General features: G+C 51.1%; 1 protein-coding gene across 3 annotated transcripts in view; it reads left to right on the plus strand.

Moving 5' to 3' along the window:
- Positions 1 to 20,124, plus strand: part of Ptprn2 (protein tyrosine phosphatase receptor type N2) — a 711,256-nt gene extending 691,132 nt beyond the window's left edge. For all 3 annotated transcript variants that reach the window (XM_074059905.1, XM_074059913.1, XM_074059920.1), the window contains 3 exons: positions 26 to 90; positions 12,297 to 12,370; positions 18,675 to 20,124. In XM_074059905.1, coding sequence (XP_073916006.1) covers positions 26 to 90; positions 12,297 to 12,370; positions 18,675 to 18,746 — 211 coding nt within the window. In that variant the 3' untranslated portion in view covers positions 18,747 to 20,124. The remainder of the gene's footprint in view (positions 1 to 25; positions 91 to 12,296; positions 12,371 to 18,674) is intronic.
- Positions 20,125 to 22,707: the final 2,583 nt, after the last annotated feature.

Raw genomic sequence — 22,707 nt, forward strand, 5'->3', positions numbered from 1 at the left:
CACTGCTCTCTCCTTCTGTTGACAGTGACGGCGCCGGCAGGAGCGGAACCTATGTCCTGATTGATATGGTTCTGAACAAGATGGCCAAAGGTGAGACTGACTGCTTTGTTGTGGCTCAGGGAGGGGATGGCGTTGCCATGGCAACACAAGGCACACTCACAGCAGGCTCTGGAAAAAAATGAGCGACTGCTGTCCCTTCCCTGAGAGGCATGAGGCTATTTGCAGCCAGCACGGTTATTTTTTGAGGTTCCCCCTGTGTTAGTAGCTGAAACAGCAGAGTGCATAGTAGGTCTTTGATAACACTCTGCCCCACGTGTTCCCACACGAGCTTCGGCACGGAGGAGAGGGCAACCTTGGATCTCTAAGTGGCACAGCAGGTCAGAAGAGCCTGAAGTGTCTGTATAACCCTTCCTGTTGTCAAAACCGTATCTGAGAACGGAGTTCAGCCTTCCTGCCACGGCTGCCCTAAAAGCCCCTGCAATAATGCCATGCAGCGTGGCGTTTCATCTCAGGAGAGCCCTCCTTTTTTTGTGGTGCCGGGGTTGTACCCAGCTCCTAAACGAACTGTCTAAAGTCCTCTCAGCATCTCTTCACAAACCTCAGGGACTCAGCTCCGACTGCGAGAGCAAGTCCTGTCCTGTCAGAGGCTGCGCTGTGCCAAAGGGGAGCACCGTCTGTCAGGAGGCCCTGTAAACGCACCCGCACTCACGCATGCACATACATGCGCACATGCACAGAGGCACACACGTACATGCACAGACACACGCACACATTCACACACGTGCACACACACACATACATGCACGCATGCACGCACACACACAGCAGCATGCACAGTGTCATTTTTCCCCCATGGTGGTCAAGTGCACCATAGGAAAGGAAGCAAGGAATGGAGCTGGCCTGGTTTTCCCAGAAGGTGAGCTAGGAAGCAGACCTGAGCCGTGGTCTCTGAAGCAGAGGCTGGGGAGGGGCTCACAGCCCAGTGAGTTTGGGAAGAGGACTCCTGAGACCCACTCCTGCGGAGTCGCAGGCAGGTGCACTTTTGCTGCCGAGCCTGGGGGAGGCACATGCCTGCCTTCCTGAACCCAACGCTTCATGAGGGGTTTGAAAAGACTCCTTGCTTTTCTGTGGACACTGTGAGTATCCCGTTGTCCGGGGAAACAGAGATGGGCAGTGCTTTCTAGTCTTTCCCAGCTGTGAACGAGAGGTTGTGTTTGAACGCATGCTCAGAGTGACCCAGAGACTACACCTTCCACAACAGCAGCTCCATCCTTCACCCAACCACAGAAACAATTCTTGATTGTAGAAATGAGCTTCTGTACGTGTCAATGCGAAAACGCCAGCAATGCGAAAGTAAGCACTCTCTCTGCTCCATTTTTCTTCTGGCAAAAAAAAAAAAAAAAAAAAAGATAAAACCCATCTTTAGTCCAAGGAATAGGTGTGTGGAGATAACACAGTGGCCCATGATTTACACAGGACAGTGGTGCTTGGGTGAATTACCTGTAGCCCAGGACCAGAGGGCTGGAGCCAAGCCCTGTGCTGCAGCCGCCTCCCGAGTCTCCAGCGTCCTCTGCTAGCTGCTAGGGAGAGAGGGACGCTGGTGTCTGTGTCACCAGATACAGAGTTAAGCACCAAAATTAGCTTAGTGTGGAGATGTGCACAGAAGCAAATGGAACACAATGCAAATTCTCTGATATTGCTTTCAATGATATTTTCTGGTTTTAACACAATCTGACATTTTTAGTTGAAACTTTATTTTTTCCTCATCTGTTCATGCTGCAGTGTCTCATGAAATATCTTTTCCTCTGCGAATTCTAAGTTATTGGAGCTCAGGGCTATTGGGCAGAATTTGCATTTCTTCCTTCATCATTTGCGCCCAACTCTGTCTCTCCCAAGCACAAATATCTTCCTTCTGTTACACCAAAATACCTTGAGAATTATACAGATCATTTTAGCGTAATGTTTCTATCTTGGCTATGTTGTGCCCTAATAAACTACTGAGTAGGCATTTATTACAAATGGAAACCATGCTCGTCACAGGAGCAGGAGATCGAGCAGGTGCTAAGGACACCAGCCTGGGCCAAGCCCACTGTCAAATGGCACAGGTTTGCCTCCTAGGGAAGCAGGCGCAGGGAGCCTGCTGGGTGGGGGAAGGGCTGACTGTTGTTCGCGCCTAGGTCACCATTTGCTGGCTCCACTGTACCATGGAATGTCAAATTCCGTTTTAAGTGTGGGCTGGGCGTCCAACAATGCGAGTCCAGCCTTGTGGAACTGGGCCGAGGGGCAGCTCCAGGCTCCTCTGACATTGGCTGCCTTCTTTCTGTTCCTGACCTGCTCCCCTTCCTCCTCCCCGGGGAGGAGGGTGTGAAATCGCCTGACCTGGGGCCCTGGCTGGGGTCTCAGGAGAGATCAAAGGGCGGGCGGCCCCTCGCCCGCTGAGGTGGGCCTTTCCCAGGCCACTACCCGAGAGGCTGCTGGGGTTTTGTCCTGTGCAGCCAGCCAGGCCTTCTTTGTCTGGCCTGAGAAGCTGAGGCCCACATTGCAGACCCAGCGTTCATGAAATGATCAAAGGCCCAAAGCCCTAGACATGAAGCCTTTCTTCCCATTCCCTTTCTTAGAAGGAATGAATTGCACAAGGACTAAAGAATGCCTCTCCAAAGCGTTCCTGTGCGGTGCCCGCCCTGTGGTCAGAGCCCTCCAGCTCTGAGTGTGGACCCAGCTCGCTCGCTTACTGGCTGTGTGCAGCTGCGCCAGGCGGCAGCAGCCAGCACTCGCTCACTTGCTCGCTCACTCTGGTCGCTCACTCACAGCCTTTCAGGGATTAAGGAGGCCTCCGGGCCTGGTGTAAGGGTTTGAAGAATAAACTTAGAATGATGCACATCTCGCTCCTCTGTCGGGTTCGTTAGCAAGTAGACAACAATGCACTTTGGAATCAAATTAAAGACCCCTGCGCTGCAGAAGATTCTGGGCAGGAACCTAGGTGCAGAGCTGGGAACACATTCCCACATTATTCCTGTCCTGGCAGACATGCTTCTAACCCAAGAGTGACATCGCACGTCGAAATTGGTCAGCAGGTGTACGTGTGTCCCTCTCACTGAAAGGCTCAGCTCACACCCAACAAAACATGTTCAGCTAAGTTATTTCTCAGTCTGCACTTTTTCAATTTTTATTTGTCCCTGGGGACAAATCTCCTCACCTGGCTTTTTTTTGTTTGTTTGTTGTTTGTTTGTTTCATCACAAATTTTTTAAGGTATGGAGAACGCTGAGCCAAGGGTGGAGCTGCCCAAAGTTCACATTGCTGGGTTACCCAGAGTGGCTGGGCCCACCTGGCTGGGGTTACATGTCACCCAGGCAGGGACCAGGACAGACAGTCAGTGCCGACACACTTGGCTGCACACTTTCAGTAGCGCTCCCACCAGGACCTGGTCTGGGCGGGGAGAGGGTCTGCCAGCCTCGGGCGCCACAGAGCGCCACACCAAGTAGACATGGCCGGGCCTTCCTTCACGGGGACTGTGTGTGTGTGCAGGGCGAGGTCACAGACTGGGAATTTCATCTCCCAACACACGTCTCCATCGCTTGCTATCTAGTGCACAGGTAGTTTTGAGACTTGTTTTAGCTCACGCCATGGGGACACATTCCTAAGTAATCTGTGTGACTGTGTGACAGTCCTAAGTGCCCAGTGCCCAGTGCCAGGCTCCTCCTCAGCACCCTGAATGGTCTTGCTGCTGTCCTGCCACACGTGGCACATGTGAGGCAGCAGCACGTGGGTGGAGAGGTGTACAACCTCTGTGCTGCCTCGTTTCTGTGGGTTCCACTGCCCTGGTGCCTTACCTACATGGAACCCTGCACTCTTTGTCCTTCTGTGATGGCCAGTTGCACTTAGCACAGGTCTTCAAGTTCATCCGCACGTCAGTCCTTCGTACGACTGAGTAATACTCCGTAACCTGGCACACCGAGTTGATGGACATCAGTGCTGGTTCCAACTTTGGGCCGTTGTGACTAGAGCTGCCGCAAACATGATCAAACGGCTGTCTGAGTTCCCGCTTTGCATTCTCTGGGGCGGACACCAGGAGGAGAATGCTGGACCAGGTGCCAGTTCTATGTTCAGCCGTTTGAGGAACCCCATACTGTCTCCACCACGGCTGTGCCATCTTACATTCCTACCAGTGATGCACAGGGTTCCAGTCTCTCCACACCGGTGCCGCACGTGTTTTCCGCTTTCTGATAACGGGTGTGAAGCGAGAGCTCAGGTGGTTTTGGTTGGCCTGGCCCTAACGACTCCTGGTGTGGAGCCTCTCCGTGTTCTTTTGTCCAGTTGTGTGTCATCTTTGGGGAGGTGTCTGTTCACATTCTTTGCCCAGTTTGGAGTGGGCTCTTGGTTTTGTTGTTGAGTTGTGTGGGTCGGTGGGGACGGGGGCGGTCTTTCTATGTTCTCGGTATTAATCCCTCATCAGACATATGACTCAAATCTCTTATCCCACTCTGCCTTGACCGTGCTCTTGACCATGCACTTGACCATGCATGGACATACCTGGGGTGCTCACTTTGTCTTTTAAATATTTTTAACTCTTTTTCTTTAATTACCATTGCTTTCAGAGTCGCATGCAAGAAATCTGCTAACTCCAAGCTCACAACGCTAACTTTTAGTGGCGGGTCTGAAAATGGGTGGAAGCCTGCCTTTGGGAGCCAAGTTAGATTACAGCTGGAGAAAGTCATGCAGACTGATGGGCAGCCCTGCCCATCGTGTGTGGGCAAAAGCTTATACAGCACAACTTGTCTGCCATATGCAAGGATAATTAAAAATCTTTCTCAGCCGGGCACAGTGGAGCATGCGTGTAATCTCAGCTACTTGGGAGGCAGATAGATATAGGAAGATCACAGTTCAAGACCAGTCTGGGGAAAAAAATTAGCAAGACTGTCTCAAAAAGCAAATCCAGCATTGTAGCACATGTCTGCAATTCCAGCTAAACAGGAGGCATGGGAACGAGGTTCATGATCCAAACAAGACCCTGTCTGAAAAATAACTAAAGCAGAAAGGGCTGGGGGTTTGGCTCAAGTGGTAGAGCCCCTGCCTAGCAAATGTGAGGCCCTGAATTCAAACCCCATTACTACCCTCTGCAAAAAAAAAAAAAAAACTTTCTGAAATATTATTTTATGGCTCATTGAAGCTTTTAAAGCCAGCACGCCCCACCCCCAAAGCTGCACTGCTTCATACAATAGCCACACAGTTACTTTAATTAAAGATAAGCAGAGTCAGAAAGGACCTGCTGTGTTCCCAGTGCCACCAGCTGTGGCTGCCATGTCAGGCAAGACAAACAGAGAACCATCCACCATGGCAGAGAGTCCTAAGGGCCACCCTGCCCTGGAGAGCAACGTTGAGGGCTATCTTGTGGTCTCCCCAGACCCATATGCCTCCCTGTCCTGCTGCAGTGGCCTCTGGGCTGGCCTTCCTGCCCTGCGCCTTCCTCTCTGATCTGTTCTCACAGGGCGGGCAATGTGAAGTCTTAGACAGGAAGTCCTCAGACATCTGCCTTGGCACCAGAGTTGTCTCCAGAAACTTGGGCAGGCTGGCTACTATCACTGTCTCCCCTCTCTGGGCCACACTGGCTCCTTTAGTGCCACAGAACACAGGACCTTTGCATGTGGTGCAGGGTGTGAGTTGTGCTTCCCTCTTCCCCACAGCCACTGCTCCCCTTCACCTTCTCACAGAGCCTGCTGGCTCTCTGCCGTCATTGCAGGGCCGTTTGTTCCTCCAATTAACACATGCTTTAACCATGAAGGTGCCATCCCAGTGGTCACAAGGGGACAAGACCACAACCTCACCCACATCAGCCTGTTTGCTGAGCCAGGCACAGCATCTAGAGTCACTCAGTGACAAAACAGAAAGGACCCCGACTTCCTGGAGCTTACACTCCGTCGATGGCAGGTGGTAGAGAGGGCACTGAGGACACTGATCTGGGCCGCTGGCTCCATGACGAGCCACATCCCTGTGTCACAGGACTGAAGGGACCTGAGGCTCCTTCACTCTGCCATCTTTGTTGTAAGCTGAGGAAGCAAGGCCCCAAGGTTTGGTGACCTGCATGCAGGCCTCCAGCTGGCCAGGGCAGATACAGAGCCCTGCACTCCCTGCAAGCAGATCAGAACCCAGGGCCTGAGGGACAAGCTGGTGGTGTGTTTCAGGGGAAGGGCAGACTAGGTGGGGGCTTGTCTCGGGCTGTAGTGAGCACTACACAAGGAAAAGGAAACCAAGGCTGGAAAGACAGGCCAGCAAGTTTGCTCTGCTGGGGGAAGCACCGAGTCATAGGTCTTTCTCCTTCCTGGACCAGGATGGAAGTACCTGGAGGGAGCAACCCCTGTTTAGTCCCTTGCTAGGGGCAGGAAGTCCCCTTACATGGTTACATGGCACCCTGACCTCAGGGCAGTGGCTGCTGGCACACTGTGTTAAGATTCTGAGGCCACTAACAAGAAAGGGTGGCCCAAGAGACGCAAGGTGCTACCATGGACAGAGCCACAGTTAGGGATGCCTCTGTCATTTAGAATCAGCAATCCTCACCTGAAATTCCCATATTCACTTCAGCTTCGTTTGGTAGAGCTGTGCGTGAGAAGTTCTTGCAGAATTACCTGAACGCCGTCGGGAGGAGATGTTAACCCTATATTTCCACCCATACTGGTGGATCCCTATATTTTGTTTTAACTTATACTTTTTAAAAGGTGTGGAGGGATCTCAGTTTCTCCAGATGAATGATGTAGAATTTGTTCAAAGGAAAAAGCCTGCCTGCCTTCACTCTGACACACTTGATTTTCAAATGAATATGGTACAAATTCAATTCCTTCAAACCTCCAAAATGTTGCCAAAGGAGATAATTTATCTAGATCAGCAAAAGTCTTCCTGCTTATCATTTTTGTAAGTCTTCAGTTAGGATCATTCAGAAAATGCCTGTGATAAAAACTGCTGAGCACAGGAGGCCCAGGAGGAGGAAGGGTGGCCCCCTGAACTGTGGCTGTGCCGTCTGTCATCCAACTCCAGGCTGACACAAGGCCGGACAGATGGGCGTCCTGGCCCCTCATGATCCAGCCTTCCAAACGGAGAGCTGAGCTTATGGCAAAGAGAACAAAACATTCCTGACTGAGGTGGAAGAGCTCACTCGTCTCTTGGCAGGTGGAGGCTCCTTGGGTATCCAGGACCTTCACCTTCATCCTCTAGAGAGGAGAATTGAGACAAGTTACTCAAGCAAGAAGGTCCTATCTCTTTGATGTTGGATACATATTGTCTTTTCACTTTCAAGAAAAAAGTATACATTGTATCTGTAAAGTCTGCAGAGGCTTCTGGGTAGAAAGTCCGTAATGAAACTCACTGGCACTTGTTAAGTGATTGCTCCTGGACGGGCTGTTGGAAGCTGTGCTGAGGAATGACCACAGGGCCTTGATGATGCTCTGAGAAGAGCCACGGTCCACCTCGCTCTTGGTCACCTGGAAACAGAGGCTGTAATGACATTAGCTGGGTCACATGCCTCTCCTCTCAGCCAATAACCCAGCTCCTGGAGAATCAAAGCAAACCTCCTGAAGACGCATCGGGGGCATGTTTGCCCGGTTTGCCTTCAAACTGATTCTTTCGTTGTAAAAAAAATAGTTTTAATACTTCAGCACTAATGTTCTTTTAATGTTTATTGCTTAATGGATAATACTTATTATCTAAAGCTAAAAGCCTCCGAAGTCTTAAAAACGTATTTAGCCGATATGTAGACTTGTCAAGCAGCAATTCCTCTGAGGCGGGAAGCAAATGAGAGCAGTTGGTATTTATTGAGCGGTGCCCGGTCGGCACCCGATGGCCATTCAGGGTCCAGCCGAGCAGCAGGGCTGCGCTGCACACGTCACCAGCGATGTGAACGATGGGCGTTCCTGGGGTCAGGCCGAAGTCTGGCCAGGCCCAACTCTACACCTCCTACTGTGGCAGTGGCCAGAGGCCAGCCACCTCTGCGCCCTGAAGTCACCGGCTTAACCTAAACTCCATCAGTTCCCAGAACATGAGTGCAGGTGGCACCTCCTGCTGCACAGCCACAAGTCTCAGATGGAAAATGCCGGGACCACCATGGACCCCACCTCTGTGTCCCACACCCACAGTTAGCATTCCTGCCTTCTTCCTACCTGGAGCTCCTCAGCATGTTTAAAATTCCTGAGTAGCCACATCCATTAGACTTATGCACCACAGCCAACAGGCCTGTGTCCTTCCCGTTGTCGCCAAAATGGGTTTTTCAGAGAGAATTCTATTGTAAACACACTAGGAGTGCAGGCTTCGTGAGGGAGGGCCCAGTGCACCCCACCCACCTTCCACCTGCCGCTCTGCTCTGTGAGCACGGTCTGTGCCTGGGTGTGCTGTCACCTGGGTGCGAGGTCATGCTGGTGCTCGGGTCGTGGCAAGAGGGTCCCCACGTGCCTTCCTGTCCCTCACAAAGGATTGTGCATGTTAAAGAGTCTCTCTACACACACTTCAAATAACTAATTATTCTTAATTCTAGGGTGCAAGAAGACTTTAGCCATCCGAATCAGACAATTGATTTTACTGAATAAATCCACTACTTACCTAATTTTATCAGCTTTAATTTAATTTCCTCCACTGTTCAGTTTTGGATTCAGGCTAAGGAAAATTCCGAGGTCTTCCCTGCTTTGTTTTGTATTTTAAATACCTTGTGTATGAAATGACGTCCAGGCTCTCTCCTTCCTTCCCTTTTCCTACTTTCCCTCCAAAACTATAGTCCAAAAATTGTCATGGGGTAATAAATAATATTTTACTCATTATGTCTCTTCTCAAGATAGCACCAGGCCTCTGGGGGATGACCAGAGTAGTGACGTCCCCTCTGGTAACTGCCCACATGGAGGACAGCCTAGTTGCCCTGGCAACAGCTGGCACTGCTCTCAAGAGCATCACATGTTCTGCCACAGTTCTGGAAGAGTGGTGTCCAGTGAGTGACGATGTCGAAACCTTCTATGCTGGCCAGTCGCACAGGCCACCCTTCAGGGTTAAGTCACTGTTGAAAGGGTTTTGAAAGTCAGTTCCAGGGACCAAAGAGACCCTGAGCAGCTGAAGAGAGGATTGAGTCTGTGTCCCAGGTGAACCCTGGCAGTACACTGGGGGAGGCCTAAGAGTCTCTCCTGTTGGGTCAGACATTCATGCCGTGCCTAGCTGTCCTGAGGCTCGCAGCTGGTGGCCCAGAGGCTATGGGCTCCCGGGGAGCTGAGCTGTCCAGTGCCTGGAGCCAGGGTGGGGTGTCACTCATCAGACATGGCTCTTCTGGAGGGTTTTATTCATGGAATCTATGACACCATGTAGAGCTCCTACTGCATGCTCACAGCTCTGCCCTCAGAGGGCCCGCAGAGGAGAGGGTCACTGGACCAGCCCCATGCCCACCCCCAGCACAGCACAGGAAGCAGAGGCACGGCCACCAGACCATAACTCAGCCCACACTCTCCATGCACAGCCAGGCACAGTGTGACACTGACTGCTGCTCAGCATTTCTACTGGTACCGCCTCATTTTTTTCAGAAGGGTTTTGAGAAAGTCATTGGACAAATTTTAATACTCAAGGCCAGTTTTAATAAATTTTGCTTACTAGAACTCAGTTTCCAGTCTCAGAATGGAGCTTTAGCTCAACCGAGCTGTGCACAGTAACTGTGAAGCCCCGAGGCAAAGTGGACCCTGGCAGCATTTGCTGTCTTCACCATCCAATGTGAGTTCTGACCCACGGCAGTAACTTTCACACTCGTGAGAAGTCGTGAGACCCCTGCGGTGGGGACCATGCACGCTTTCTACTTTGAAAAATGCTGTCCCTCCCTGGTGAGGGGCAGGGCAACTGACAGAATGCTATCATACAAGAAATACTCTTCGTGGTGTTCTGTTATTTGTGGGAAGATGCAGTGTTTAGCTGTAAAGGTTTTTTTGCATGTGGTTATCAAACAGCAAGTCTTCCCACTCTTCGGTATGGTCTTCTTGGAGCTCTCAAGCAGAGGTAGGTGCAAGGTGGCCATGGCTGGCCTTCTGGTGGCCTAACGTGCACCAGGCTCACCTGGAGACTTTGCTTCAGCCTGAGCTGCAGGGAAGGCAGACTGCGTCAACTCACCCATCTTCTGCCCTCAGCAGTGTCACTTAAAATGACATCATAGCAAAATGTACAGAAACAGCCTGTACCCAAAGGTCCAGTCACACTGCCACAGCCACAGCGAGGGCTGGGCATCTCAGAAGAGGCTGGTCCAAGAGCCGAGTCCCACACAGAGCACTGGCTCCAGCAGCCTCTTCTGCTCCCTGCTTTGCACATGGAGGCCTCACATTCCCAGGGCAAATTTGTTTCTTCACAAAGTTGTTCCTCTGATTCTGCCACGTGGGTACTACATGCCATGTTGCCGTGGGAAGGCCAGCAGATGGCTTCCTCAGACGAGGGACCCTGGCTGGTCTGTGGGCTGCTCTCGATCTACCCGCTCTGCAAACTCACCCTTTTGTTTCGGACTGTTTTAAAGATGTGGATTTCTTTTCAAATGAGATTGTATTTATTGCGGCCACACCAGCTTTGGAAACCTCTTAACCCCTGGAGAGAAGCACTCAAGCGACTGACCTTTGTCAGCCAAAGCCTGACCCTTGTCCTTCACAGGAGTGCGTTCTCAGCAGCTCCTCAAGTGCTGAGCTCCTGGAGATGCCCGGCTGACACGAATGGGATTTCTTTTCCTCTGGTAAAGGCTTCAGTAGAAAAGTCGGTCACCACTTGTGACGTCCCTAGGCCCTGTACAATGGTGTCTGTTGCCCTTGGGTAGAAACTAGAGAGGCCAACATCTTGGTTTTGAGTTGACAGCACCATTTATCCTGAGACCGCCCTGGCCACCTTACTCCTAAGGCTTTCATCCACCTTCAAGAATGGCCCAGCTGTCTCAGGCTGGTCCGGCTTAGGGCTGGCAGGCCAGGTGTAAAGCTCAGTCCCTCCTCCTCTCAGCCCCTGCCTTGCCCCAGTCTAGGTTGGCAGGGTCTCCATGCTTCTGTTCTGTTTGCCTTGTGCAAATCTGACACATAGTGTGAACGGGTTTCCTCCCAGCATCTCCATTCACCCTCCTTTTCTCTAGCTACTAGGGATTCCACATTTTCTCGAGGTGATCTGCAGGCCCTCACTGTCTACCTCCGCGGCCCCACAGCCACGTCAGATGTTCTTCCTGAGGCAGCACTGGGCAGGGCCTGCCTGCTGGTGGCCCAGGTGCCACCCAGTAACACATAGCAGCACAGGGTTAAGACATGACGATAAAGCCAGAAATCCCAAGTCCACACTCCTGATTTCGTGGCTGAGGAACATAGTATGCTTGTGAGTTGTGGCAGGAAAGAAAAGACCACATCTTCTCTTTGTGGCCACTCTCCAAGGTCCTACTGGGCTTGCCCTGTTTGTACCCCTTGGGATCTGGGTTCCAGTGAACATGGCTGCCGCTCTGTGACCTCGATGAGTCTCTACCTCATCACAGTCCCCACTTTGCTGTGTTCTGGTAACAATGAGCTCACTTGTGGCCCCAAAGTTGCCTGGTGCCTGGGTGGTATTTGCCAATGGCTCCCCTGCTCCTGCCTCCATAGTGATCTGAGTCACTCTTGTGGGTAGACATGTCCTCTCCTCCTCTAAACCTTAACAAGCTTGAGAGGTCGGATCCTATCTTGCCTGTTCACTGTCTGCTGAAGGACCTCGCGAAATACAGAGGCAAGAATATGCGTTGAACTAATGATAAGGGTAAGATTCAAAATCAAAGCGTGTTTGCATGAGCCGGTACCACCTAAGAAGGACACTGCTGTCCACGGGGATGGAGCGCCACACAGCTGCCTTGGCCCTTCTCACCTCTCCATTTAAAAGCCAATATTAAGATGTAAAAGATCAGCCTAATCTTTCTTTTTTTAAATAGAAAATAATCCCGTGCAATCAAAATTGAAGCATTTATACTGCTTCCTCTGACTTTAAACACTCTTTAAGATGCCACCCCAAAACCCTAATAAAGCCCCACTTTCTGTTGACGGCAGCTGGCTGTCGCTAAGGATCTGTGCAGGCGTCTTATAACAATTTTTTCAGCCCCGCTTTCTTGAATTAATGCTAATGAAAACTGCCCCAGTCTTATTTTTCTATATGAACGCTGGAATTGCAGCTGCCTGCCACGCTTGCTGAGGGATGAGTGTAATAATTTTCAATTGGCCTCTTCGCCCAAAGGGAGCCGGGTAGCAGGAGATTGGCAGATGTGGTATAGATTATCTTGTGCGCTGAGCTCAGCCCAATTTGTGGTTTGTTGCAGGTGCTAAAGAGATTGATATCGCCGCGACCCTGGAGCACTTGAGGGACCAGAGACCAGGCATGGTCCAGACAAAGGTACTGTCAGTCAATCCTCTGGGACTGCAAACGTATTAGAGATGCCTCTCTGTGGCTGCTTTCCCATGAGCAGAGAGGGGATGAGGTCTGACTTAACATAAGCCAGGCATGATCGCCCTGGTCCAACCAGGCATCATCTACACCAGTCCAAGTGGGCAAAGGCACATCAGGGTCTCTCCTGAGAGGTCCACAAGTCATTCCTGGAGCCACATAAGCACTTCTGACATCAGCAGATGTTGTTCCATCTCAGCTAGGTGAAAATCAATTGGAGCACCTCCCTCTTCACCAGGTTTGGGAGTGGGAGAACATCACATTTGTGTGTGTGTGTGTGTGTGTGTGTGTGTGTGCGCTGGGGATGGAATCCAGGGCCTCACTCATGCTAGGCAAGTACTCCATCATTGAGTGGCAACCCCAGCCCAAACCCAGAACCATTCCAGCATCCTGAGCTCCGCCTGCCTCCTCTGTCTCCTGAATCCACAACCCTCACTGTGCTGTGCGGCAGTACACAAAGACAGAGACCAGTGGACTGTCCCCAGGGTGTTTGGGGTCCTTGAGCCCCTGAGAGTAGCTCAAACTTATCAAAAGGTCCAGATTGCAACAACGGGGTGAAAACAAAAGCTTTCTGTTAGGCTCAAAACCACCAGAACTGGAAGTGAGGTTGATACCATCTCCCGTTCCCTTTGCATCCCAGAAACATCTATGTCCAACAGCAAATGCTCTCACACGCTGCTCCACAGATGGAGCAAGTCATGAAATATAGGCTTCTCCTTCATGGAGTATTCCTGACACTGTGGGTGTCACAGGTGCCCTCAGGAAAGGCATGGTGCTGTTAAAAGATGTGCCTGCAAAAATTACTTCTGTAACTTTAGAGGACTAAAATATAAAAGTCTTACTGGGGTTAGGGGTGTGATTCAGTAGTAATAGAGCACTTGCCTAGCAGGGTAGCCCTGGGCTCCATCTCCAGCACTTAAAGAAATTCTTACTTCATAGAGGACACCCTGTGAAGTCGGGTTGACCAGCGTCAGGCCTCCATCCCTGGTGCTACAACTTGGGGATCCCTGACTAGTCATCTAGGTCTGGTCCCTCCGTAAAGTGCAGGTGATTCCTAAGCCCCAGCTTTCTGTCCAGATGTTATGACAAGACGTGAGGCAGTGTCTGGGCAGACAGGAGACAGCAGCCCAAATGCAAACCCACTGCTGGTTGCCGCGGGAGAGGCAGCGAGCAGGACTGGAGTGAGCAGGTTTGACTGGAAGACCACCCTTCCTGGAGCTGGCTGGCTGGCTCTGCTTTGCCAAAGTCAACCTCAACACCGAGACAAAACCAACTTAATATAAGCTCTCTTACAGGGGACAAAACTGTTTAAAGAGAACCAGAGAAACCTCTTAAAGAACTGCAATGGCCATGACCATCCGTGGGAATCACAGTGGCTGTGTGGCATGTGTTCCTTGGTTTCATTTCTCCCTGTCACAAAAATCTTGCATGTTTATTGCAGGACTTTGTGACACCACTTATATTTTCCTAGTTTTGTTTTATTTGAGATTATTTTAGACTTGCAAAAGAACTTGCAGAAATAATACAACTCCCAGGTACCCTTCACCTAGCTTCACCAAATGTTAACACCTTGTATAGCCTTGGTGCAATTATCAAAAACAGAAGGTTATCACAGATCCAAACCATCAGGTAATCGGCAGACAAGTTCAAATCTCACTTGTGTCCATCAGTGACCTTAATCTGGAGCAAGGTCTGCTCAGGATGGCCAGGAATGTAGCCTCACCTCCCCTTCTTCTCCTGTGGGCTGGGACAGCTCCATGACTGGGAGAGGCCAGTGTTTTATAGACCAGTTCAGTCTGGCATGGAGGACAGAACCATCCCAGAATGGGCCACTTTTTCAGCACCCAAAATAGGAACACACAGTGCCATAGTCCACCAACACCAAAGCCTGAAGTTTATGTCCACATGTCTGTCCGTGCTGGGTGACTGCTTCCCCTCCATAACTGCTCAGTGTCGTGAGGGTGTATATACATTGTCTGCCACAGCCCACTTGTACATGTGAGGTCATCAGAACAGGAGGGTTGTAGGGAACAGTGGCTGGTACGGTGACAAATAACCCACAGGTTTTGTGACCTTAGAAGGGTCTAGGAGAGGTCAGGTTGGGCATCACCCCCACAGCGGGCCTTGTGTCCCCAGGCCAGGTGGCTCAGAACAGGACAGAGGAGGTCCATGATGCTGGGAGATCAGAGATACTTTTACCCAGAATGGGAAGCAGAGTCCAAGTGTGCACTGTTGCCTACACCGTGGAAAATCCACATGAAATTCAAACCAGTTTCTTCTGAACCTGTCTCTCCACACCTCTCAGGCCTCTTCCCTGCCTGATGGGTTAGACACCTAAAAATGGATTACGTTTAGTACGGACCTGCACCAAACCCTCGGAAATCCTGTGCCAAAAGTGAAAAAAAGTGCTTAACACAGGGCAAGGAGAAACCACTGGACCCAGGTGTCAGTATCCCATTTCCAAAATCAGCATAAAGGGCAGGATCACTGAGGCCTGACCCTGCCTAGCCCTTGGGACTCTGGGCACATCAAGGAAAGATGGGGCTATGGTCGCTGTTCATACATGGCAGTTCTACCTGATGTTTGAGTGACACAATAAACCCTACCCGCTCTAACAGCACAGCCAGATTATTTGGTGAACCAAAGCTCCCATCCCCCAGTGCTCCCAGATGCCTGACTCACCTCATGTGACTTGTGGATTGTCCACGGAGATTTACCCGTCCGTAGGTGGGGGTTTTAGAAACTGAGGTAAAGCTCCTGGAGTCCCCAGGTACACAGAATTAGTGGACCCATCCCATTTGATAGCCGCTTTGCCAACACTGCCCCATGAGGCTGAATTTCCCCCTAAAGTTCAGAACCATGCCATGTTCTGAATACCCCTTGTACAGGTCCCGAGGGGGGCGTCTGCAGCCTGCTTCTGCGGCTGAATCCCACGCTCTGGACCTAGGACGAGTGCAGACGCTCCACATGTGAGCGTGCGCACCGACCGTGGGCCTGGGGCTTAGCGCTCAGCGGAGCCTCCCGACAGCACGCTTCATTTCGTGTTGAAACCAGGCCTGAGCGAGCCCTTCTCCTCCCTCCTGAGAAGTGAGTCAGCCACACAAACACCCAACACGCAGGGCCCTCTCCCCACAAGCAGCACAGACGCGCAAGGCTTGGTCACCTCAGGTCATAGCCGGACACCTGGGAGACTGACAGCAGCACACAGGCTAAGACGAGACGCCTGGTCCCCTGTGAAATGCGCACTAGCACTCCGGATGGTCACAGAGGAACAAAGGAGGATGCCATGAAAATAACGCTCTCCAAGGTGATGCCGTAAACAGATCCCCCTGCCTCAGAGCCCTTGGGAGTTGCCTTGGAAACCAGAGGCCTTAACACTTTCCTACCTGTCTCAATAGTTCCTCTTTTTTTATTAGCGTATGTTGATTGATTAAAGTCAGGGGTTTCATTATAACATTTTGACACAGGCGTGTAATGTACTTTGGCCGTGTTCACCCCTCTGTGGCCCTCTTCCCCTTCCCATCCCTGGGACTCCCCCTTTTATGTTCATGCCCTATTTTTCCTTGGATTCCACAGATGAGAACCTGCAACACTTGTCTTTGTGACACTGGCTTATTTTATTTCACTTAACATGATGGTCTTGCTGCGTAGCCCAGGCTCTCGGTCTCTCAAACTTGAAATCCTCCTGCCGCAGCGTCCCAAATGCTGGGATTACAGATGTGCACCTCCACATCTGGCCCACAGTACTTCCTTTTTTTTTACACTTGTCAGTTCTAGAAGCAAAAATCAACAACTAACTTGTCCTACAACCAAGAGGTAAAGGATGCTGTGCTCCGCCAAATAGGGCGCGCGCATGGGAGTGTGTGTGAGTGCAGGTGTGTGTAAATGTGTCTGCAAGTGCACATGACAGTGTGAATGTGGACGTGGGTGTAGGGGAGCACTGTGCGGGTGCCAGGGAGCGGGGGGGCGGGGGGGGGTGAGTGGGTGGAGCATGTGCGAGTGTGTACGTATGTGTGGCGCTCAGCAGCCATGTGCCCTCACCGGGCTCATTCTTGCATTCTGGTCTTGTGCTCCCTAAGTCCATCGTCCCAGTGCCCTGCTCCAGTGCCCTCCTCACCTTCCTCATCAGATGCACCAGGCGTAGGTGGTGAGTCCCTGGAAATGGGGCATGCTCTACCTCCCCAGCTTAGACCATGCCTGGACCACCACGTGGACCAAGTCATAGCCCGGATCGGCTCCCTATCCTCCCACGCTGGAGAAACCCTTCAGTTCTGTATCTCGGTCTCCCTGACTCCCTCTCTCTCCTTCTCTTCCTACCTCTCTTGCTATCTCTCCCTCAGTCTATCTCTCTCTCTCTCTCTCTCTCTCTCTCTCACTGCCTCCCACCCATGCGCTCACGCGCGCACACAAACAATACCCATCTTTAACTTCCACCTGACTCCTCTGTCATCAGAGATGTAGCTAGGCGCTGGTCCACTTTTATGAAGCGAAGTTAACAGTGAGACCGAGTGATGTTTTGGGAGCCATGCTGGGCAGCACCTCTCTGCAGGGGGTGTGTGGGCTCCTTAGGTCACAGGAGCTCGGATCAGGGGTACATGGTGACTCCTCATGGGTGATTATAGCACCAGTGACTCACAGTACAAGTCCACTCGACCTGTGCTCAGGCCATGGGTCAGAAGTACAAGTTAGCTGTGTCTCAGGCCAGCCACTGCCAGCTTCCACCATGGCCCAGCCAGCACGAGCCACAGCTCCAAACACACGTGGTGTCCGAGGAACACGGCTACTCCCCAATAGCCAGGTCCTCCTGCCTGACCAGCTCACCTGGCCCAACTCAAGGCCTCAGTGTCACAGGTCAGCTTGAGGAGGAAGCACCCGGCTTCTTTCTCTGGTCACACAAATGGTGACCACACACACTGACACCTGTGCCACTTTAGGCTTCTCAGAAGGCAGGGCTAACCTGGAGGGACACAGGATCTGTCTGTCCCCTGCAGGCCTCAGTTTTTAACTGCTTTTAAAAATACTTCCTTCAGGGCTCTTTCTACCATCCTGCCTTCACACGCCCATTCTATTTTTTTTAATCTTTGTTTTTTAATTAGCATATATTCACAGTACAGGGGAGATTCATTGTGACAATTCCAAATAGGCTTACATTGTACATTGGTTAGATCGCCCCCACCATTGCTCCCCCTCAGCACCCTCCCTGCTCCACTTAAAGCAACCACATCATTTTATTTTGTATGTGTATATGAAGTCCATCAACCATATTCCCTCTCCTTCATCCCCCCATAAGTGCCCCTGACACTGTACCTGTTTTACAGTCCTGTCTTTCATTATTAATTCCAAAGTCAGCGTTCAGAGGGGTTTCTTGATGTATCCCAGCTGTGAACATACTTTACTGTGGTCAGCTCAGCCTCCTCTGTTACTCTCCCTTACCCCTTCCTCCCACCCCCCATTATTCAGCAGCTTTCAGTGCGTATCGTTCGGTCCTCTGCCTGCACAGGTGTAATGTGTCTTTCCATATTGTTGACTCTGTCATTCTCTTTTCCTCCCCGGAGTGCCACGGAGTAGTTCCACTATTACAAACATGTTCGAATGTAAATGTGCAACCCCATTTTAAAACCAGGATGTCCTCAGTCTTCCTGCTTGACCACTTGTGTCCCAAGATTCTGCTTCGATGAAAACAGGCATCTTTGCCACCCTCCTCCCACCGTGTGCATTTTATTCCCTAACCTCTGCTGGATTCTAACGTCTGACACTGATTCCACCGCAAACATGCCTCACTACTGAGTGCTTCCAACTCCAGGGCTGGTCCCTTCCCTGACCCCAAGGTCAGGTGGCACTGCTCAAAATATGACCACAGATAGCTGAGGGTCCACATGTGATGACCTGTTCGGGACAAGAGCTGACAGCAGACACATGTGCTTGTACTCTGAGGGGCTCACAGGCCATGGACAGGCTGTTAGCTCAGCAATGTGGGCATAAGCCGTGATGGGTGGGAAGAGACCCAGGGAGCCTCCCCTGGGGGCTCCCTGTAGTGAAGAGAGCCAGGCTTTCCAGCAAGGAGGTTCAGTGAGTGCTGTCCCAGTCTGTCACACAAGCCAGGGAGCTCTGATTCTTGCCCCCGGAAACCTGTGACAACCTTTCTCAGTTTCCTAGAAAACTGAGAAAAAGGTTTTCTTCCTGAAAAGTAACCCAGCAGCCTGAGGAAGCCACTCTCGCTCACGTCACCTCTCTCCTCTTGTCCCCTCTGCAGGAGCAGTTTGAGTTTGCACTGACAGCTGTGGCTGAGGAGGTCAACGCTATCCTGAAGGCCCTTCCCCAGTAGGTGCTGGAGCCAGAGCTGCAGCAGAGTCTGAGTACTGCCAGCACCGTGACAGGCCGCTGCCCCACGCCCAGTGGATAGTAATGGGGTCCTTCAAACTCCCGTAGTCAGTGCAGATTCCCAGTTATGTGTACTTTGTTCAGCCAAATGACAGATTTGTGGAATCATCCAGTTAGGAGGGGAAGAATCAGTTCATCTATTTTCATGTTCTTGAAAAAAATTACTTTTCCCTACAGCCCACATTCACAGTGTTAAGTTCAAATAATGTCATATTGACGATAGTCATTAGTACAGTTTCTTAGGCCTCTGGAAGAAAGTGTGCCTGCAGTGTGTGACTTGCTGGAGGCTGGGGTAGTGATGCAGGGAGGACTGGGAAAGCCACCAAGGCACTCAAGGCAGATCACCACCAGGTGTGGAAACCACATTTGGCATTTGTCTATAAGACGTTTCGTCATCAGGAGAAACCTCTGGGGTCAGTGTGTCCTGGATCAGGTAATAGCATCGTCACCCATTGACAAATGTCCACCCTGTGAGCCACCCCAAGATCAGGAAGAAGGGCTTCCTAAGGCACCTGCTCCTAAGGTAGTTTCACCCTTGCAAAGTTACAGATGAGCCCAACCTGAAGACATGCTTTACTGTTAAAATACTGATTTCTATGCTGCAAAAGCAGGGGCTCCAAGTGCACCTTTTCTCTGAGGTAGCAGAATCAGGACAAATGTGTCATTTAGCAAGTCCTAAGGGTCCCCCAGAGCACCTGTCCTGCTGGCCCCAAAGAAGGGGCTCCCATTCCTGGGAAGAAGGTCAGGAAGCCCCACAGGCTTGGTTCTGCTGCACCACAGCCCCTGAGGCAGAATGAGACCTGATGTCCTGCGTCCTCCCAGACCACTCGTGAGACACGTGTTCTCTGGATGACCCAGATTTGCCAAACATTTGAGCATCAGACCGCCCACCTCCCCAGAAATAGGAAAATGCACTTGATGAAACACAGAACAGTGCATCCAGGGGGACCGGAGGTGCCACTGCGCACTGTGGGTTCATCGCAGGTCTAAGTGTAAAAAGACACCATGTGCTGTGTCCCACGTGGTTCTTTCCCTGTAGCGTGACATTTCAAGTCACAGCATGGCAGGGAAAGTGGCCTGCTGACTAGGGAGAGAGGTGCCACATTGCTGCCCTGTCGTCAATCTGCTTCACGTCACCATCCTTCCTCTTCCAAAACTGTTTCTCCCTACTTGGAATTCCAATAATTAACAGAAATGAATTTATCTGAATATAGTAAGCCTATAGCTACTTGTAATTTCTAACTTCTTATGTTTAAAAGAAATCCTCCAGTGTGAGATATATAAATATATTTAATTGTGTCATAGTAAACATTCTGATTTCACACTTGATGGTCTTTATTGGGACAGAAGAGCGGCTGAAGCGTGGTCACTTCCCAGTGCACCGCCATTACTCTGCACGCCAGGCACACACTCAGGGCCAGGTGTGCGCAGATTTCACTCTTTAAAGGTGGCTGCACAGTTGCAGTGACACCGTGGGCATGGCCGGTGTCGTGCGTGGTCTGTGCTCTGCTCACACCAGTGCTGCTGGGTGAGTCTCACTCAATCGGGCGGAGCTCTGTCCTTCCTGGCTCTGGTCCTCTGTCCCCATCCACACCAGGCGCACACCCCTCTCACTTCATAGAGAGCTAATGGGGGCTTCACTGTTCCACTTTCTTTCCATCTTATCCTTGACTATTTTAGCCAGGAATGAGGAGAAACAAAGGTCAGGGGAATCTGTTCATCACAAAATCAGAGGCCTGGTGTCCCCCAAAGTGTCAATATTCCTTTCTTAAGGGGCCAGGCCTCAGTGGGCCACCAGTCCATCCTTGTCCACGTGGTCCATTGGAACCTTGGTTCTGGGGCATCATGCCAGGGTCCTGCACACCCCTGAATTTTGTTTTTCCTGTGTGTCACTCAATGCTCCCTGAGCACGCACAGCAAGACACCTAAATGAAGCCACAATTTAGGCTCCAGGGCCAGGCACTGAGGCAGACAGAAACACCGTGCAAAGATTCAGTTCCTGCTGTGAATATTTAGGAATGCTGAATAGAAACCTTTTTTTTTTTCAAGTTTATAGCCACAATGTAAAGAAAGCGAGAACTCTTTAGGTGCTCATTACAAAGAGGAAAGCCAGGGCATTGCAGGCAGGGTGTCAGCCCCGGGCCCACAGGCTGGGAGTGGCACAAACAGCTTCTGGACCAGTGCACTGGTCTTTGTGTAACAACCAGCTCTGAAAAAAATACAGTGAATGCTTCGTCGTCCACTCTGTGGAGCCCTGGTGACCGTGGATGCTTGCTTGGTTTTATGTAGCACTCTGGATTCTTGGCCAACGGTGTCTGCACCTGGGATAGTTGTTCTCACTGAACCCATGTGGACGGGGATGACGTACTGATCAGGTCAGAGGGGACAGACGACAGAGAGCAATATGTGATGGGGATGTTTTCCAGTCCTACAAGACCCTGGCCTTGATTTCTTTGTGCTGTTCACAATGGGAAGACGCCAATTTTAAGTCTAATCAGCGTTCTGACTCCACCACACACGTGTCAGCTGGACAGTCAGCAACATAGAGCGCCCACCTGCTGTGTTTGCCGGTTCTGTGGTGCAGGGAAGGGACGAGCAGCCCCCTCCCCACCCGGCACCAGCATTTCCACCACAGTGGAGGAAATCACTGAGTGAAAAACTGCTAGACATGACAGTAAAACAGAATGATTAGGAAGTGATCAGTTTCTGAAATGGGCTAAGGCCTGGACCCACTGGACATAAATTCCTTAAACAACAAAGTTGTCCTCCAAGGACAGTCCCCTGGCCTTTCACTGATGAGCCACAGGTCTGGTCAATGATGTCATAAGTTCAAAATCCCCACACAGAACATAACTCCCCACCATCACCACCAAAAGAAACAGGTGCCCTGTGAGGAAGCAGGTCTCCCAGAAACCAACCAGCTCCTGCCCTGCCCTGTGAATCCCCCAGTACCACCCGAAGGGGGTGGGCTGGGGGGAGGCAGAGCTGAGCTTACAGTGCCTGGCCTGCTTGCTGGTCAGCCACACATAATAAAACTTCTTGCAAAACCTTGAGGCCACATAGCATTGGCTTCAGTAAGCATTGGGCAGCTCCGTGTGTGAGTTCATGTAGTCGAATGACCCTAGCTAACCACCAGCCTGTACAGTCCCTAGAAAGACACAATGTGCCACTCAGCTGCTGGCTGCAGCAGAGAGTTTGGAGGACTGCCCGCCCACAGGCAACTGGGAAAGAAAAGCCCTAACCAGGAGCACAGGCTGTCTGGCTTGTCCTCCCCACAGGGCACAGGAGAGCCAAGCTGAGAAGTTGGGGTTGAACCCTGGTCCATGTCAAGAGATTTGTTGGTCCCCAAGACAAGCAAAGCTGAAACCCAACACTATGAAGCCGCCTGTGGTCCACAGGAAAGATGAGCCCGTGAAACTCAAAGTTACTCAGCACAGAGGCCATGGACCACACTGACGGAGAATCAGCTAACACAGGAAGAAGCGAGGCAATAGAGCATGGAAAGGCAGTGAAGCCAGACTTAAATTTTCAGTGACAGAGCAGAATTAGAATTTTTAAAAGAACTGGATTTGAAAAGGAACCAAACTAGAAATGAAACTGAGAGGGGACGATCACCGCTTGTAGCTGACATTAAAAAGAAAAAAAAAACTTCAATGTCTGCATGAAAAGGGGATGGGCTACTGCTGAAAATTCAACTAGTAAAGGGGAATACAGGTGAAAAAAAATGCGTGACATGAAAACACGAGGGAATCTTGAAACATTGCGTAGAAGGTGTGTTCCAAAAAAGAAACAGAACTGCTGTCGCGGGACCTCAGGAAGGTCCCACAGGCAGGTGCCCCACTGAGCAGCCTGGTGCCCGCCCCCGCCCCGTTGCAGGCACGGCACCCACCCCACCACCAAGCCCT

The sequence above is a fragment of the Castor canadensis genome, chromosome 2 (genome assembly GCF_047511655.1).
Source record: "Castor canadensis chromosome 2, mCasCan1.hap1v2, whole genome shotgun sequence".
Classification (NCBI taxonomy): domain Eukaryota; kingdom Metazoa; phylum Chordata; class Mammalia; order Rodentia; family Castoridae; genus Castor; species Castor canadensis.